The 19,025-nt window shown below is 43.8% G+C and overlaps 2 protein-coding genes across 2 annotated transcripts in view; one reads left to right on the top strand and one right to left on the bottom strand.

Moving 5' to 3' along the window:
* LOC308279980 (ATP-dependent RNA helicase DDX3X-like) overlaps positions 1–5,093 on the bottom strand; it is a 34,546-nt gene extending 29,453 nt beyond the window's left edge. Inside the window, 1 exon segment of the mRNA XM_080720218.1 lies at positions 4,908–5,093. Within this exon segment, the coding sequence (XP_080576344.1) occupies positions 4,908–4,952 (45 nt within the window). The 5' untranslated portion in view covers positions 4,953–5,093.
* The window catches only part of tgds (TDP-glucose 4,6-dehydratase), a 273,449-nt gene that overhangs the window by 48,133 nt on the left and 206,291 nt on the right, over positions 1–19,025 (top strand). The gene's annotated exons all lie outside the window — the stretch shown is intronic.

The following is a 19,025-nucleotide window of genomic DNA, read 5'->3' as shown; positions in this document are numbered from 1 at the left end:
AGAACAAAAACAATGTCATTGAGTTAGAGATGGGACGATATGAACATTTCATGTCACGATGAGAGAGCACCGAACAAAGTGTGACGTCATTTACACATCCTATCGGGGATTGACACGGGGTGGAGCAAAGTCCTCATTAAATATTATTAGCTATTGAGGGTCAATGCTACCTTTTTAAAACTAGCAGCATGCACTCATTTTGTTTATCAAAATCGCCACTCAGCAGTTGAATTTAACATTAATTTGTTCTACGAGAGTAAGGATTTACTTTTTGGGCAAGTGGGCATAACCTTTGGGCAAGCAGAACATGAGGCAAGTGCCTCTGAGACCTTAGTGTCAACCCCTGTATTACCTGGCTGGATGGGTCCCAGCCATTTTTTTTGTTCTAATATTGCGTCATATAACAACGGTTTCCATAGTCTGCATACAGCACAAAGCTGCAAGGAGCATCATAGAAAATGTGAAATCAAGAGCGACTTGTACATTTTTAATGAACTTGTCCATAAAGAATTAGTAGGTGTCCCGGACAACAGGACAAGCCTAATGTCATGCCCACATAATGCTTGAAACTCTTAAACTGACACGCTCAAAGCTCAAGTTGCCAAGCAACAAATTCAGTCCAAGCCGGTGAGCAGGTTTTTCTTTACATATTGTCTTGAATATTACTCTATTTGATGTAGGCCACACAGCATCAGTTTATGTTAATATCATTCATCCCTAACAAAAGGACTACACTATATTCACCCTCATCACTAACTCAGTACACGTCGGTGTAGACATTCTGCCAAACTTCTCGGGAGTGCGTGTGTGACTTTTTGGGAGTGTATATATGTGTGTTGTGTGTGTGTTGTGTGGGCGCGGGCAGCATCGCGTTGCTGAGGAACCACTAGGGTTTCCTGTCAGCTGCCGATAGGACCTCAGGAAACCCATTTACAAATGTCACAATGTGAAAAGGTCCATTACCTGTAACTAACAACATGTGATGTGTAACGGAGGTGAATCGGACCTCCCCACCCGGGCTTCGAACCCGGGCCTCCCACACGAAAGTCCAATCGCTCCAAAGGGATATCCCCATGGGACGAGGGAGATACTAGACTTTTTGAGGCTTCAAGGCTAGGGCTGCGACTCTCTCCGTCACAGATGCATATTAGATATGAGTGTATATATCTCTCTCACACACACAAGTAAGTTACATGGAAACACATCAGTTAAGATTCAACAAGACAAGCTGCATGCAGTGTTGCCATGTCTGCTTCTTATAAGCGACTTTGGGCCTGTTTTTTTTCTGCAACAATGCTTGTAAAAATAGCTGGTTGTGGTTTTGTGGGCTTGTTTCTTAAGTGCAGTCAGGGCTTGACATTGACTTTTTGAGTACATTTCCCATTCACTTGTCCGGGCACAAAAGTCACTTGTCCGGATAAAAATGAGACATTTCACAGTAATGTCTTTCTTAAAGCAGAAATAAGCAGTTTTCTGCTGACATAAGCAGGAATCATGCAATTGCTTATTTTAAAAATGTATTTTTATTTTATTTTATTCAGGCGGCTAACAATGCTTCCTAAAGAAATGTTGTCTGTGTGACACTTCCTGGGGCCACAATCTGCCTCCAAAACTAGTATTTTTATCTGTGAGAAGTTCTGTCATTGGTCGATTAAACTGGGTGCCCATCCAAAATAACAGACCAATCAGGACCGCCTCTTGTTCTTGTTCAGATTGGTTTACCTGTCTTGTCAATCCTTTTAGCCCCCATCGGCTGGTTCAAGGGTTACACCCCGCCATTCCGAAACACCGCTATTCCGAACGTTGACTTCTAACCCTAACCCTACCCCTAACCCTAACCCTTACCCTAACCCTAACCCTAACCCTTACCCTAACCCTAACCCTAACCCTACCCCTAACCCTAACCCTAACCCTAAACCTAACCCTAACACTGCTTCGGAATAGCGGTGTTTCGGAATGGCGGACTGTTGCCGGTTCATGCACCAATGAGCTGCTAATGACAGAGCTTCTTACAGATAAAATAATAGTTTTGGAGGTAGACTGCAGCTACTAGAAGCGCCACAGAGACTAGATTGTTATAGGGAGCATTGTTAGCCGCCTGAATATAATAAAATTAAAATAAATAAAAATAAGCAATTGCATGATTCCTGCTTATGTCAGCAGAAAACTGCTTATTTCTGCTTTAAATGCATGCATAGGAGTGAGACATTTAAATAGAATAAACTAGTCCTGTGCCCGGGGGGTGTGCAGAGTATCTAAGGGATTGAATGTAGGAGTCTCAGAAGTAATGTTTGAGTGCCGTTGGGCAGATCTTTATGCCCATATATGGTGTCCCATGTCTGAGTGCCCTTTCTGGCAGATCTTTATGCCCATACATGGCGTTCCGTGTCCATGTCAGAGTAGCATGCAGACAGACGGTTACCATGGGGGCGAAACAGTAGTATCAGTGATGTCAGCATGCAGATGGTCAGGGGGACGGACAGACATTCGCTAAAATAATAGTTAGATAACAAAAGGACTGCTTACGACCCCCCTCGCTCCCTCCACTCCATTGTACGGGCAGTCCATAGTCTGACATAAAGCACAAAGCTGCTAGGGGCGTCACAGAAAAAATGTACTCGTCCAACGGACAAGTACATTTTTAATGAACTTGTCCTGAAGGATTTATTACTTGTCCCGGGCAACAGGACAAGCCTTAATGTCAAGCCCTGAGTGCAGTAACATACTTTGGTCTTACTTCCTAAATGTTGTTCAAACCAGTGGTTCTCAAACGTCAAGGACCCCCAAATTTATATTTATGTCCACGGTCACCCGTCTGAAAATATTGTGTGCCTGGGACCACAGTACCAGATTTGTGTTGTTAAAATGTTTGAAAAAAATATTCGACAATCTTTTATCAAAATATATAGGCCCATATACATATATATATTCATAACAGCAGAGCTTGTAGATCGGCTATTTTAAAAACACCCAATGCATGCATACAGTTTAAAGCCGGTGCTCATGTGGCCTATATAGTCTCTTTATTTTGGGCTTGTTTTCATGGACCTCTCGTAACAAAAAAAAAGCTGGCAACACAACTGCATGGCAGCACGTTCTCACTTCATCTTCCCATTCGTGTTGCGTGCACACAGCACACACAGCATAAATATAATAGAGCATTGGGTGCACATACATAACGTCACATCGAGCCACCGCGACACAGCGGTACGGCAGAGCATAGAGGTGCAGCTTTATCGCTCCAGTGTGTCTCTGCAGATGGTCGCCTGACGTTATCAGTGACGCACAACAAAACGACCCTTTTTTTCCAGCCTTCGACCGGTGAACCAGGCTATGTTATTATGATTGCTAATGCTATCCACCAACAAAATGACATTAATATATATCGTACAAGACTGACACCTCTGACAATTAAACAAGAAGCATTTAACGAGGCCAGAGAGAAGAAACGCCGCATTGATGTGTGCGTGTGTGTGTGTGTGTGTGTGCAAGCATCACCTCCATTTTATCACCATCACAACAAACGCAGTCAGCTGTGTGCTCTGCTGCGGGGCGCTGGGTTCGTGGCACAGCGCGGCCCGCCGTCAACAGCACAATAATAACAGTGGTATTCAACCTTTTTCCACACCAAGGTCCATTGTTTATTCGGCATTATTTCAGCCCACGCCACGGACCACCGTTTGATGACATGTATTAGCCTCATGGACCCAAGACCTTCCATGCTGTATTATTGATGTGGTACCACCATAGGAGTAGCCTCGGGAACCCAGGCATTGTCATAGGCAAGACAACATTTGCAGAGGTTTCACCTCGTAAGGGTCCATTTGGTTTCATTTTACACTCAGGAGTTAAAGCAGGGGTCTTCAACAGGGGGTCCGGGACCCCTAGGGGGTCCACAGAGTCACTACAGGGGGTCCACCACACATGTATGTGATAGAACCCCCCCCCCCTTCTTTTTATATACAGTATTAACCACTTGAACCCTAGCGTCCTTATTCTGACAACTTTAGGCAAATATAGCAGATCTAAAAGCTCACAACGGCTATTTTCTAAGTGCAGAGTGAAAGGTTAAGTTTATAATTGACTATTGACAGTTCAAGTGGTTAAATATCTGAAAACACAAATTGACATGAATCCAAAATACTCTGATGATTGTGCTGTCCAACAATGACACTATGGAGTCTTTGAAAAGGTTGTGGGGGTCCCTGCTTCATCTGTCTCTCAACTAAGGGGTCCTTGGCCTGAAAACGTTGAAGACCCCTTATTTATTAAGTAATGCAGATGTTTCACCCCGTAAGGGTCCATTTGGTTACATTTTACTCACTCTCATGAGTGTTTAAAGATCCAACAAGGGTCGATTCGGTTTTACCAACTCCTCATCATCACTTCATTGGGAACCACCAGGAAGGAACCCAACCCACCCTCGAGGGCACTCCCGGCACCACAACCCAGCGCACCCCCTCGAGCAGCAGAGCTGAACACCACAACGTTAGCACTTAGCTTAGCACCAGAGAGAGGCGTCAATTGGGTATGGCACGGTATGGCAGCTGCCATACCTTTGGCTACAGGGGGGAAATAATAAAATGTACTTTTCATTGTGCCTGTTGCTAAGGTATGGCAACGTGACTGGTGTCTTAGACACCAGTCATGTTGCCATACCTTAGCTTTTGCTGAACTGACGCCACTGCTACTTAGGCACCACAGCTAGCTTCTTAGCTTAGCATAGCATAGCTTCCATCCTCGCGGCTAAACGTGCTACGACAACCAACCAACCAGGGCTAACAGAGAAGAAGCTAAGCTAAGCTAACCGGTAGGTAGGTAGACAGGCAGGGGTATTTAAACCCCTGGCCGTCTCTCTGTCCCTCTCCCCCGGCCCTGTAATGTCGTGCATGTCGGTCGGTCCTCACCTGCTGCTCCAGACCGTGGACATTCTCGACGGCCACATGACTCATAACTAGTGGATATGGAGGAAAAATGATGTCGGCCGAGCGAAGAGAGAAAAAAACGCTGGTCTTTGTGTGTGTGTGTCTGTTAGCCGTTACGTTAGTGAGGTGGAGGAGGAGGACGGACACGGCGCGAGCGCTGCTGCTACTGCTAGCTGCGTGTGTGTGTGTGTGTGTGTGTGTGTGGGAGATCCTTCCGCTCCGTCCGCCCGCTCGCGCCGATGACAACAACTAGTCCCGATGTTTCAGTTTTTTTTTGTCCCGACAGAATCCGGTCCAAGCGGTTAGTAAGTCGAGGTTTTGATTGAAAATTTTGATTAATTTACTGAGCGTGTTTATTTTTATGTTGATATTTGTTTCTTTTTTGACTGTCTCTCTCTAGTTCATCCACAGCGCGTCGCTGCTGCTTGCCTTCTTTTTGGATGGATGAGGCTCGAGCTCTGTCTGTAGAGCGTCACAGTTTAAGCCCCGCCCGCCCACACTCCGGCGTCGGAAGCGTTTTCCCCCATGCATTTCATCCATAGACATTTCATAAAGTATTTATTTAAATGTCTTTTAAGCCTCTGACAAAGCCATCCCGACTGGTGAGGAATCATGACAATAAACACAATTTTTTTGCATGCAACGATTAATTAGAAAACTGAAAAAAAGACGAGGATGCAAGTTGTACCCTCGTCTTTTTTTTTTTTTTTTCAGTTTTCTATTTAATTGTTGCATGCAAAAAAAAGGGAAATGCATGGGGGAAAACGCTTCCGACACCAGAGTGAGGGCGGGCGGGGCTTAAACTGCGATGCTCTATTGGTCCGCGCGAGCGACCCCGAGACTTGGGGGCGGTGGGTTATCGCGACATCACAGCTGCAGTGAGGCTTAATAATAATAAAATAATAATAACTAGAAATAGGTCTACTGTTCCAGTGTGGGCTCGCATGTAACACCATGTATGGGCATAAAGATCTACCCTTTGGTTGCACCTCATCTTTTATAAATGTATCCACAACTTTCCAACATCCCATCGTGCATTGAGCAGAAGGGGAGCGGCATTTCCGGCGGCGCAGCCAAGTGTGATCTACAAGCTCACAATGGACTGGTTGCATTGCATCTGCGACGTGACGTGAGCTTGTATGTCTGCTGTTAACCAGAAGTGTGGTGCAAAAAATTCTCCAGTAAATTCCCGCGGAAAGAGGTGGATAAATGTATCCACAACTTTCCAACATCCCATCGTGCATTGCGCAGAAGGGGAGCGGCATTTCCGTCGTCACGAGTGTGATCTACAAGCTCACAATGGTTGCATCTGCGACGCGACGTGAGCTTGCATGTCTGCTGTTAACCGGAAGTGTCCCGCAGATAATGCTACAGTAAAGTCTTGCGGAAACTTTTGTACTATAGGCTACTGCCTTTGTACTGTCGACGAGAGCTTGACTGTACTGCCTTTGTACTGTCGAGGACCGCGGCCATTTCACATTAATTCTTGCATGAGGCTGCCCTCTACTGCTAGTATAGCAAAAGTACACCTATTTAACCTCTTAAGCCCCAGGGGGGTCCAGGGGAAAAATCCGCCTAAAATGTATGCCCAAATTGGAACAGTTGTGGACACAAAACTACAATGATTGTGGCTAATCTTGTCCCACCAAATGTCAGCTAACCCCTGAAAATTCACAAATGCAGTGTAAAACATCACATTTCTCTTACCAAATTGTCCTGCTGTGATTATTTAGCTAGGAAAAGAGGATTGAAAAAGACCTCCGCCTATGGAAAATTTGCCTTCTGAATAGTGAATGAGCCTCAAGACCTCATTTAAAACATAAATATTGAATAGAGAAATTGTTCACCAAGGTGTCATCAATTGATAGGCAAAATTGTATGAATATATTCCAAACTATGTAAACTCTACAGATGTTTTAGTGAGAGTAGTGGTGTAATATTAGTAATGTTAAAGTATAGGGTGAAAAATGATAAAAACGAGTAACAATAAGTAGTAATAATACTGTAATATGAGTAATGTATGGATGAAAAGTACAATGGCAGCTGATTACTATACTGTAGGACCACTGTAACAATAATCAACAATGAAATTGTACTTTTATTTGGTCTCTATTGATTTATTGACATTTATTGACAGCTGTTCAGAGGTCAACACCTTTTGCCCCCGCCGGCGGGGGCAATGGGGTTCAAGAGGTTAAGGAGAAAAGAAAATAATAATGATGAAAAAAAATGAATACATCTTTGTCTATAACATCGCAAAGGTATGGTGCTTTTGCTGGCACAAAACCCAATAAATAAATAACAACATCTGGCAGTAAAACTGTTAATATATAAATAATGAAGATAATCGTGTTCTCGCTTTCAGCGAGCCCACAATAATAATACCGTAATAATAATAATATACCAGTTACCTGGGGTGTCGCACCAAATTCTGGGCCCTGGGTACAAGGATTCACTGCGGGCGCCCCATGAATGTTCTATGGAGATGGGGGTTTAACCCATTTAGACTGGGAACGCATTATTTCACATTATTTTGTGCTTTAACTATTGAAAAACAGCAGATACATAAGCTCACAGCGTGGCACCGAGTGCCGCGCTGCGAGCTTGTAGATCTGCTATTTTTGAAAAATCTTCAACATTTTTGCAAGTCTTTGAATATTTCATATAATTTGTTTGAAAAACCTATGTTTCTATGTCAGTGGTGCTCAAACCTTTTCATGTGAAGGACCCCCAAAATGACCCCCAGAGTCCAGACCCCAACTTGGGGAGGGCGTCCAACCTATGTTCCCCAGGTTCTATGTTCCCCAGGTTCTATGTTCCCCAGGTTCTATGTTCCCCATTTCCCCCTATAAAAAAGGTTCTATATTCCCCTCTTACCTAAAAAAGGTTCTATGTTCCCCAGGTTCTATGTTCCCCACCTACTTTCACAGAGAAAAGGTTCTATGTTCCCCGTTTACCTAAAGAAATGGTTCTATGTTCCCCGCTCATACAAAAATGCAAATAAACAATTACAAATACTATGATAGTTGAAAATGGGTGAAGTTGTCCTTTCAGCTTGTGTAATTGTAAGGCAATGTAGGCCTATTTACTTTTGTGTGTAAAACACTTCTCTTATCTGCTTTATAAATAAAGCACCTGGAAACTGCAGATGATGGCTAATGTTGATCATGCCTCTAATTGAAAAGGATATACCGAAGGCTAATTGCCCAGGGCCCACCATTACCAGGGCCCACCATTACCAGGGCCCACCATTACCTGCATTTTTGGTTTGCGCCCACCATTTCCTGCATTTTTTGAGAGCTGGAACATAGAACCTTTATTTGGTTTAGTAGGGAACATAGAACCTTTTTTTGAGGAGTGGGGTGGGGAACATAGAACCTGGGGAACATAGAACCTTTTTTGGGGGGGAAGTGGGGAACATAGAACCTGGGGAACATACGGTCCCCTTGGGGAGTACCGCGAGTGTGTTTTAGGGCGGTCATTCCGGTTACCATCTGTACAGGTTCTGAGGTTCATTTAGTTCCTATATCGATATTAAATACATCTTCTCTTCTGCAGGTCCCAGGCACAAAACATTTTCAGTTGGGGGTCCGCAGTCAAATACATATCAATGTGGGGGTCCTTGATACGAAAAAGTTTCAGAACCACTGATCCAAAGCATTACCCTGGGATGATATTCAAATACTGGCCAGAGAGGAGGAAGCTATTCATATCATTGGCAGAGAATTAGGCCACTAATTAGGCCACTCATTGGTTGGACATTCCCTTCAGTGGTGAGACTGGGTTGAATAAACACACATGGATATTGGGAGAAGGTCTGGGGATTATTTTCCAATAGCATCCGCCAGGACTAAGGCCATGGCTACACGGAGCTGGATATTTGTGAATCTAGAAATCTTTTGGTGCTGTTGGGGCTTGCAGCCACACAAAGCTGGATATTTTGGCAGTGAATCTGGATATTTTTCAATCCGGATAAATAAGTGGAGACATTGAAAAATATCTGGATATCTGGATCCGTGTAGTGTAGACATGGAACCCGGATATCTCTGAAGACTTTACTGTGTGTGTGCTTGTCCCCCTAGTGGAGGTCTGGGGAATCAGATTATTTTAGACCTAGATATCTTTGTCGTGTGGACATAGATATATTTCTATGTGGATATCTGAAAAACCAGAATATATGAAAAATCCAGCTCCGTGTAGCCATGGCCTAGCCCAAACAAGCCTGGCACATGCAGGCCTGCCACGCTAAAGAGCCATTTCCACTGCATGGGCACAATAACTATATATATATATATATATATATATATATATATATATATATATATATATATATATATATATATATATATATATATATATATATACATTTATTTTAATATATAAGCCTAGTTGGTTTGAACACTGCCACCCACTTGGCTTATAATGATTTTAAAACTATTTGTTTATACTTATAGTTATAGTGCTCAGTGTGAATGCCTCTTAACACTTTCTGTAACCTTTCTGAGATTATTATGGTTTGTGTACAATTCAACTAGTTCTAGAAGTTGTAGACCTACTAGTTCAAGCTGGGTTCCCAAACTTTTCAGGCCAACCTTTTATTGTATAGTTTGTTGGTCACTTTTGACATAGTAATGGTCTTATTATTAACGTTTTCCCCTTCATTTTAGAGGTTTTTTTGGCTTATAAGTCCTTACATTTTTATTTTGGAAATGTGCAGATACCTGGACTCTTAAACCAGCTTCCTCCTGTATACACTTACTGTGCTAGTTGAAAGTTGATTGGTCCCCAGTGCCATCCATGCATCAACTCCACCCAGTGGCCAAATAATATATGTCATGTCATATTAGCCCTAAGAAGTGATTGAGTCTTTTAAAGGTTAAGGTGCTGTAAGTGATTTTTATTTGATTGTATTGTTTTCTCAAACATTGTATTAGCAAGGAAGGACCCCCATAACTCTGAGAGTGTCCAAATAGAGTGTACAAATGGACCCTGTATGGGTCCATTTGGTTCCATATTGCACACTCAGAGGTACAGACCTGATATGGTCATTCAGGGATGTCTCTTTATGTGTTTCTTGTAACATTATTGTTTGATCATTTTGTATGTTCGTGGCAAAAATTGAATTTTGACAAAAATGTCCACCACAAGGTGGTGGTGAGCCTGTGTGGCCTCCCCAAACTGTCATGGGCTTTCATTACTTGTTGACAGAAGTGTCGATCTATTAAACTAAAACTGTTGATCAAATGCTATTTTCTCAGTATACACACACACACACATGCACGCACGCACGCACGCACACACGCACACACACACACACACACACACACACACACACACACACACACACACACACACACACACACACACACACACACACACACCCGAAGAGGGGGAATTCTGTCTACATGGTTTGTGTGTCAACTGACAATCCATGGTTTGGTTTGGTGGCTTACGGTGAGTCATACCGTACTCTGTCAATTCACACTGTGCACGCACGCACGCACGCACGCACGCACGCACGCACACACACACACACACACTCTTTCTCAAACATTGTTGGCAACATACACAGGCACACACAGAGGCAAACAGACACACGCACACATGCACACAAATAGACATTGCAATCACAAAGCGTGTCTTCAGTTAGCAGACACACACACACACACACACACACACACACACACACACACACACACACACACACACACACACATTCTTACACAGAAAACTCATATTAAACATACTGTACACAGACACACAAATAGACACGCACACTGTACACACATACTGTAGCTTGTCTTCAGTAGAACATAGCCAGACAGACAGGCACACAAACAAACAAACACACCGCATGCACACAAAGCTTGTGTTCAGACGAAGTACACGGACAGTACACGTACTGTACACTCAAATAGACACGCACTGTGTGTTGTACAAAGCTTGTTTTTGGGCAGGTGAAGGCTGATTTATACTGAGCTGCACATGGTGCAGATTTATACTTTTACTGCCCCGCTGGTCAGTAAAATACTTTGGAGACTCTAGCAAGAGCACTCACTCAGCCACACTTTGACTATGGAGTCCACATGTGGTATCGCAAGGCCACAAAGGCCTTAAAAACAAGGCTCCAAACAGACCAAAACAAACTGATTAGGCTTCTGCTTAAAGGGATATTCCACTTTCAACAGGGAAACAGTGGAAGGGCTTCTCTCCCCACACACACCCATTGTAACTTCAAACGTCATTTTAACCATGATAGATTCATTAAAAACACCCTTTTTTTTCCTGGTGACTCATATTACCCTCCTAATACGTGAGCAGGCCGTGTTTTTTTTTTTTTTTTCATAACCTTTTTCATTTATTTTTAATAATTATTTGGGAAAATGGAAAAAATGAAATACAAAAAATAATTATTAAAAAAAAAATGAAAAATGTTATTGAAAAAACATACGTATTAGGAGGGTATTATGGGTCACCAGAAAAAATAATGGGTGTTTTTAATGAATCTATCATGGTTAAAATGAAGTTTGAAGTTACAATGGGTGTGTGTGGGGAGAGGCCCTGGGCCTGGAGGGCCTGGTAACATTTACATCAAATATCTAAATATTGAATCAAGCAAATTAAAAACTGTTCAGACGATAAAAAGCCTGATTAGACGATAAAATTACCAACGTTTTTTTGATAGTGAAATATCCCTTTAACCTCCCATCTAACAAAGTCAAATACATGCACCGCATTTAAAAGATTGTATTTAAACATCATCATCAATATAGTATATCAATGGTCAGGTGTGCGCTCTGAACAAAACACAAATGAAATTAGACTGCACTCTGTCAAGATACCAACTTGCGCCTTTTGTTCTCTAGCCCATGTTTGTTGTAATTGTGCAGTTACGTTTGAAAGTACTGTATGTGTGTGGGCAAGTATGTACTTAATCAATCTGACAAGTAGTGTGTTGTGCAGTTGAGGCCATTAAAGGCATACTTGAATGACACCAAAGCGTGCAAGTATTGTCATCGATAACAGTTTTGAAACGGTCGGTTGACAGCGTTCGAATTCAAAGTTGCATGATTGATCTTAACTTGGAAGTACAAACAACACATATCTATCTATCTATAAATTAGGGAAATCTACGTCCGCGTATCTGCACTGACGTCATCCAGTGGGAATAACGGATTTGCGGGTTGGTGAAATCTCGCAGGACGTTAGTTCCGGACATTTTGAGGCATATATAAGAATCCATAACAGATACAGTTGCTATGGATACCGAGAATGGCCTGTCATGACGAAACAGTGCCACGAAAGCAAAAACGAATGAGGTGAAGGCGGATGGAGAAGATTCCAAAAGAAGTAAGTGATGAACCTATGGATACCGAGAATGGGTTTTCAACTGTAGGCCCTGCCGAAACCGTGCCCCCCCCTGGCTAGAACAACAGACGCCACAGAAGAAGCAAAAACAAAAGAGGTGAAGGCGAATGGAAAAGATTCCAAAAGAAGTGATGAACCATCCCTGTTTCTCAAGGCTGCTGGTGTCTCTAACCAAGAGCACAGTGAAATGTCAACAGGCATCAGGGATTCCGAAACAGAGAGTAATGAACCATCTCTATCTCCCAAGGTCGGAATGTCAACAGACATGAGAGAGACGCCTAATGAGGAAGATTCTTCTTTTTCAATGTCTCCTAGAAATGTCCCAGAAAAAGAAAAGCATTGTGACAGGGTTGATACAGATATCCTGCATGAGAAAGATACGATTAGCTAAGGATAAAGCACGTCATAAGTCTCTCAGGAAACAAGAAACAAAGGAGGCAAAGGAACTACAAAGAAAAAAGAGAAAAAAATAAACTGAGGTTATCACGTCAATAAAAGAACTCTACACAAAAAGTCACGAAAAGAGGAGCAGAGGAGCTCTCTTGAGCAACAAGAAGGACATACAAAAGAGAGGACACGAAATCGAGAAAGTCACAGAATGCAATCATAAGAACGCCGTAAAAACTAGAAATACTGTTCCTACGAAACAGTGTGGGCTCGCTCGTGACTATATTCTGCAGCGTGCTAACTGTCATGTGAAGCTCAACCAATACTCCAGCTAACACCACTCCTAGATTTTCCACACCTCAATTGCAACACATTGGCTCAGGGCCCTGCGAGCCCACAATAATGAGGATAACATAGTGTTCTCGCCTTTCAGGCGAGCCCACAACAATAACTAAAATAAAAAATCACACCCAATGTGAAGTGAGCGGTGGTCATAACGTCTTCAGACTAGGATTTAAGTCTGGGATGTACAGGCTATGCTACACACACACGTTTTACTATGGCAAAACGCTGAGGAAAAAGGCTACAGACACACACCCAGCCACTCTATAACGTCTTCAGACTAGGATTTAAGTCTAGGATGTACAGGCTATGCTACACACACACACACACACACACGTATTACTATGGCAAAACACTGAGGAAAAAGGCTACAGACACACGCACAGCCACTCTATGGAGCGGTTTACCACCGCTCAAAAGTCTTAATCAAATAAATTATTATTCATTTCTTATGTTTGCCAACGAGACTATATTCTGCAGTGTGCTAACTGTCATGTGAAGCTCAACCAATACTCCAATAGTCCAATACTCATTGGCTAGTGGCTCTGCCTTTCTACTGTCTGCATGCGGCACAAATTGCCAACTGTCTGCAGCGGAACTCACTCTATAAATAACTAGACCAGGTCAACCTGGTTGTGCCAGACCCCCTGTCTGTCATCATCATTTATGACATCATGCCTTTTGTAGGCATGTCATCATCATGTCATCATCATATATACCCTTTATATAGAAAACCCGGACCGACAGACATTTGCTTATGTAGGCCATACCCATTTCATGGGTCTGGCAATAATGAGGGTAACATAGTGTTCTCGCCTTCGGCGAGCACACAGGCGAGCCCACAATTACAATGTAGCATGGCATAATAATATTGATTTATTTCAAGAGAATCACACAGATTACAGACACAGGTTGAGCACGGCATCACTTACATTGTGGTGCATTTGTTTGGAAAGAGGAACGCAAAGGTAGCCTGGTTTCCAGACCCTGAATCGCTAGCCACACCCCTTTATAAATATGTTTAGGCGATTCAGGGGTCTGGTGACTCATTGAAGAGGTTTTCCTCGTTTGAAAATCCGTACGGCGAATCAGCGTCACTTCAACTCGATGACGTTGGGGCTTGTGAGCAGCGTGGGTGGGGTTTTCCCAGAACTCATGTGAGATTTCAAGTAACCCATGGAGCGCCGCCACCGGACCGTAGGCCTACCGCACATTCCCAAACATAAACATTGTGTCGCCCGCCGCTGTGACATGCGATCGTATCGATCTCGCTATGAAACATCAGTAGCAGACATGTTTTGTTGTGTTTGATTACCCGTTAGTAGCGCTCCTATTCTTCCTGTTTCTTTGGTTAGCAAGTAGCAAGCAACATGCTATCCAGCCACATAACAACACCTATAACAACTAGAAATACTGTTCCTATGAAACAGTGCATGTAACACCATGTATGGGCACAAAGATCTACCCTTTGGCTGCACCTCATTGGCTAAGGGCCCTGCCTTTGTACTGTCGGTACAACGTTTTTGAGAAGATCTTGTCTCACTGATATATAAAGAAATAATGAAGATAATTTCAGCGAGCCCACAACTACGTCATCTGCTTTGCTACTGTTGTGATTGGTCAGGCGGTGAACCAATCGCAGAATTTGATTTGATTTTATTTTATTTGAAAAGCAGTAAATACAATACAGCAATACAGCAAATCGGGGATTACGCAGAAAAGTTGCGAGACTTATTTCCGCTGAGGTCCTCATACAATTAACAGTTAATAAGTCTAAAAACAAAACAAATTACAGTACAGACATACATATAGTACAAACAAATAATAAAAACATAAACCCATACTCCCTTGTCTTCCTTAGACTATAGTGGTACCCTTTCTAAAAGACTTGCTTTTATCGTCCGTTTAAAAACCCTTACATTGGTTGTCAATTTAACATTCGCTTCTAGTTTGTTCCACTGTGTGGCTCCTAGGTAGGTAAAAGAACCCTTACCTACTTTCCCTTTAAAAGTTGGGTGGCTCATGTCTGCTATGCTAGCTCTGGTAAAGTGCGTGTGCACATCACTTACTCGCGTAAAACATCTCTTTAGATATTCAGGGACCTCTCCATATTTAATTTTATGAATCATGGTCAGTCTTGACATGGTAACCCTGAAGAATGCCTCTTTGGCAACGCCCATCCCAGAAACGAGTGTGTATGGAAGCACTTTCAGACTGAATAATGGAGTGAAACGAAATGTCAATTGAGGCTTAGTGTCAGGCTAACATCTTGGCACAAACGGCTCAAAGTTTGTTGTAAGCCCAGGGTCCCATTGGCCACGCTTTGCAGGACGCGCTGCAATGAAATAAACTCGTGAATAGCACGGCTCACTTCACACTGGGTGTGATTTTCATTCCTCTACCAGAGGAACAGAGGCCTGCCGTCCTCGGTAGCCATGGCGACCAGACAGCGCAGCAGCACCAGCAGGTCTTTGCGCAGCTTGGCGGGAGCCGTCTCGGCCACGGCGCGCTCCAAGAGGCCGGCGTTGTCGAAGAGCTCCGCCTCCCGCCCCGCCTCCTGGAGGGGGCGCGGCCTCTGCTCCACGATGCCGTAGGTGTTGACCACGAACTCGGTGAAGGCGGGGTGCAGCGCGGCCCTGTAGCCCAGCGCGCTCAGCCGCTCCATCAGCGTGGCGCGGCGGGCCGCCAGCCGCCGCCGGTACTGGTCGTCCTGGCGGCCCGTCACCGGGTGCACCGCCACGTCGGCGATCTTGTCCTCGATGTTGCGCACCGTGAAACCGTAGAGGCGCGTCTGGCCCTGGAAGATGTGCGACAGGATGCGCTGGTCCAGCTGGAAGGCGATCTCGCCCAGCAGGCGGCCCGGCTGCCGGCCCTGCTCGGCGGCCCGGGGTGGCGCCCCCGTGGCGGCCGTGGCGGCAGAGGAGGACGAGGGTTTCGCCGCCGACGCCGCCTTGGGCTCGGTTTCGTCGCCGTCGTCGTCCGCGGCGTTCATGGATCTCATGAAGTTGTGGAAGCTCTCCGGAGGTTCTGGTTCCAGCCTCTCCTCCTCCTCCAAACGGGACGAGGCGTTACCGCCGCTCGCCTGCAGGTGGCGGTAGAAGGTGCTCTTGTCCGGCAGACAGGAGTCGCCTCCTCCTCCGTCCAGCGGCTGAAAGGAAGTGGAGTCCCTCAGGGACTGGTTGGTGGCCCTCAGCTGGATGTTCTCCTGCACCAGGTAGACGATCACCTTGGAGTACTCGCTCTCCTTGCTCAGCTTGTCGTTCTCCTGGATCAGCTTGGTGTGGAAGTGCTCCATGTCGCGCAGCGTGGAGTGCATCACGTCCATCTGTGTGTAGGGTGCGGCAGCGCATAGGCGTCTCGCTTTGGACCCATCGATAAGTGCGACCTGATATAATCGTAGAGGGTGACGTCATAATATTGAGGCATACAGTATATAAGGGCCATGAGCGGGGCCGTCTATGCCCGTAGCATAGCATAATATGCCAGCTGGGCATAGATTGGCATAAACGGGCATATGTCCGATGGGATCGAATGGGAAAACCCTTGAGAAGACGCATGGTGATGTCATCCAATGGGAAAACCCTTGAAAAAACACAGAGTGATGTCATCAATCGCGTGCTGACGCCATCATCACATAAAAGCCAATGAGGGACCAGTATTCTTGGTGACGTCACCACCAATACGTGCGACCTGTTATAAACGTAGAGGGTGATGTCATATTATTGAGGCATACATATGACATCACTAGACTAACATGATGCTACGTATACACATTTTACTATGGCAAAACGCTGCGGAAAATGGCAAACGCACAGCCACTCTATGGAGCGGTTTACCACCGCTCAAAAAGTGCAAAGCGGGAAGTGTAAAAACAGACCCAGAGGGACTCATAAGAAAAACAAGTATCAGCGTAAAAAAGCATTATTCGTTTAATGAAAATACTTTATGAAAGAATATCAATAATATTATCCCCCTTGGTACATGGCAGGACAGTAAGACATGGCAATGAAAGTACAGTAATAGTAAACCTCTGTTGGTCATTTTATCCCTTAGTATTATCCAGTTTCATTTTCCCTTAGATACAAAAAGAGTGTAAAATATATAACTGATCTTTGTAAAACTTGATCTTTGTTTATTTTTGTATTTTTCAACACATGCATCGGTGCAGGCATGTGCACACAGACATCAAAGGGGGCTTGAGCCCCTGTCCCTTTTATCCTCTGTAAAAAAAAAAAGTGCCATCTCTAGAACATGAATGCAGTTTTCACTATGGTGAAAGCATTTTATGGTGTATCATGAAAACCATAAAACATTTGATTCTGCGTCAAACAAATATTGTAATATTTAGTTATATATATAGTTATATATAAATACTTTATTTTATTTCCTATTTTCAAATATATATTTTTTTTACCACATAATCACATGCTTTGAATTGTGGTCATGATTAACCAGCAGCCTGGATGGCTTGGTTCCAGGCTTATAACAATAATTCATGTTAATATTCCTGTAAATCTCTGTGGGGGAAAATTAAATCAATATATAGTTCATACCACGATAACGTCCGCATGGGGACAAATTGAAGAATATGGAACCATAATATTAATGTCAAGTGTCACCTCTGAATGCAGGAGATACATCAGAATCAACCCTCCAACGACCACTTGTTGAGAAATGAACCTGGCTGGAGTCATTATGACAGATTAGAAATTGCTATACAGTAAGCTACCTTTAAATTATTACATTATTATATAATTATTATACATTTACATTTGGTCCTCCACACTGATATGTCGTCAAGGGGAATAACATTTCCCTTTTTTATCCTTTTCTCCCAAATTAGTATTTAATCTATTAAGACAAGAAAGCATCTGCGTCATTTTAGATTTTAGCCATATATTATGTTGCTATAGAGTATATTGCAACACAAGTTTTTCTGAAGACGCTTCCCAACAAGCACGTCAGGACTTGGACCAATCAGTGACGTCTCGATTGGGGCCAGATCACAGCCCATATGGGGAGGATCTTGACGTCATTACCATATGGACTTTTTTAGTTTGACAGGATTCATGTTGGTTGAAATCAGGTGATATTCTAGGCCAGATAAATATCATAACTAGATAGATACCGGTATGTCCCAGAATATAACCTTATGTGCTCATATTTCAACTAACATTACAAACAATAACAATAATCCTGTCAAACAAAAAAAGTCCATATGACGTCCTGGTAATGACGTCAAGATCCTCCCCATATGGGCTGTGATCTGGCCCCAGTCGAGACGTCACTGATTGGTCCAGGTCCTGACGTGCTTGCTGGGTTAGGATTTCTATCCTCATTTTTAAGAATCTTACCGAAGGTCAGCACCTCACCAAACCCGGTGCGTGTTAGCCTAGCCTAGCATTCCTGCTACGGTACTTTTTCACCCTGTGCCACACAGAAGAGAAGCACCGTGGGAAGTGGTCTCCTGCACGGTGATTCTTTAAAAATCATTTCCCAAATGAAAACCTTCTCATATTGGACCAGATGAAGTTCATTTGCTGGCCCATGAGACCGACGTGAGCACGTTTCGGGAAGCATGTCCCAGGGAAAGGAAGTTGGACAGTTTATAAAGACCGTATACTGCTCGTTGAACTACAGTAGGAGAAAGACATTCCTGAGTTCTGGTGTATTTTGAAGAAAAAAAAAATAGTTTAAAATAGTTCAAAAATAGTCGATATAAAGCACACAACATGTGGATGTAGATCGGCTATTTGAACTATTTTAAAATGTTTTTCAAAATAGTAAGAAATGGCAAAAAAGTTCAGGCATTTCAGGGGTAAGATCCTCAGACTAGAGGTCTTCGGACCTGCCTGAGATCCGAAATTACCCGCGATCCGACCCGCCCCGAGCCGGGTAACGGGGCCATTTCCGAGCATTTACCGCGGGTCGGGCCGGGGCCGGGGCCGTCTGTCCCGGTTCCCGGGTATCTGATAGTGAAGTCGCCGGTTCCTGTTACCCAAG

Source organism: Nannobrachium achirus (genome assembly GCF_963921795.1).
Source record: "Nannobrachium achirus genome assembly, chromosome: 24".
NCBI lineage: Eukaryota > Metazoa > Chordata > Actinopteri > Myctophiformes > Myctophidae > Nannobrachium > Nannobrachium achirus.
Note: the sequence above shows the minus strand (reverse complement) of the source record. Positions and strands in the feature narration are given on the sequence as shown.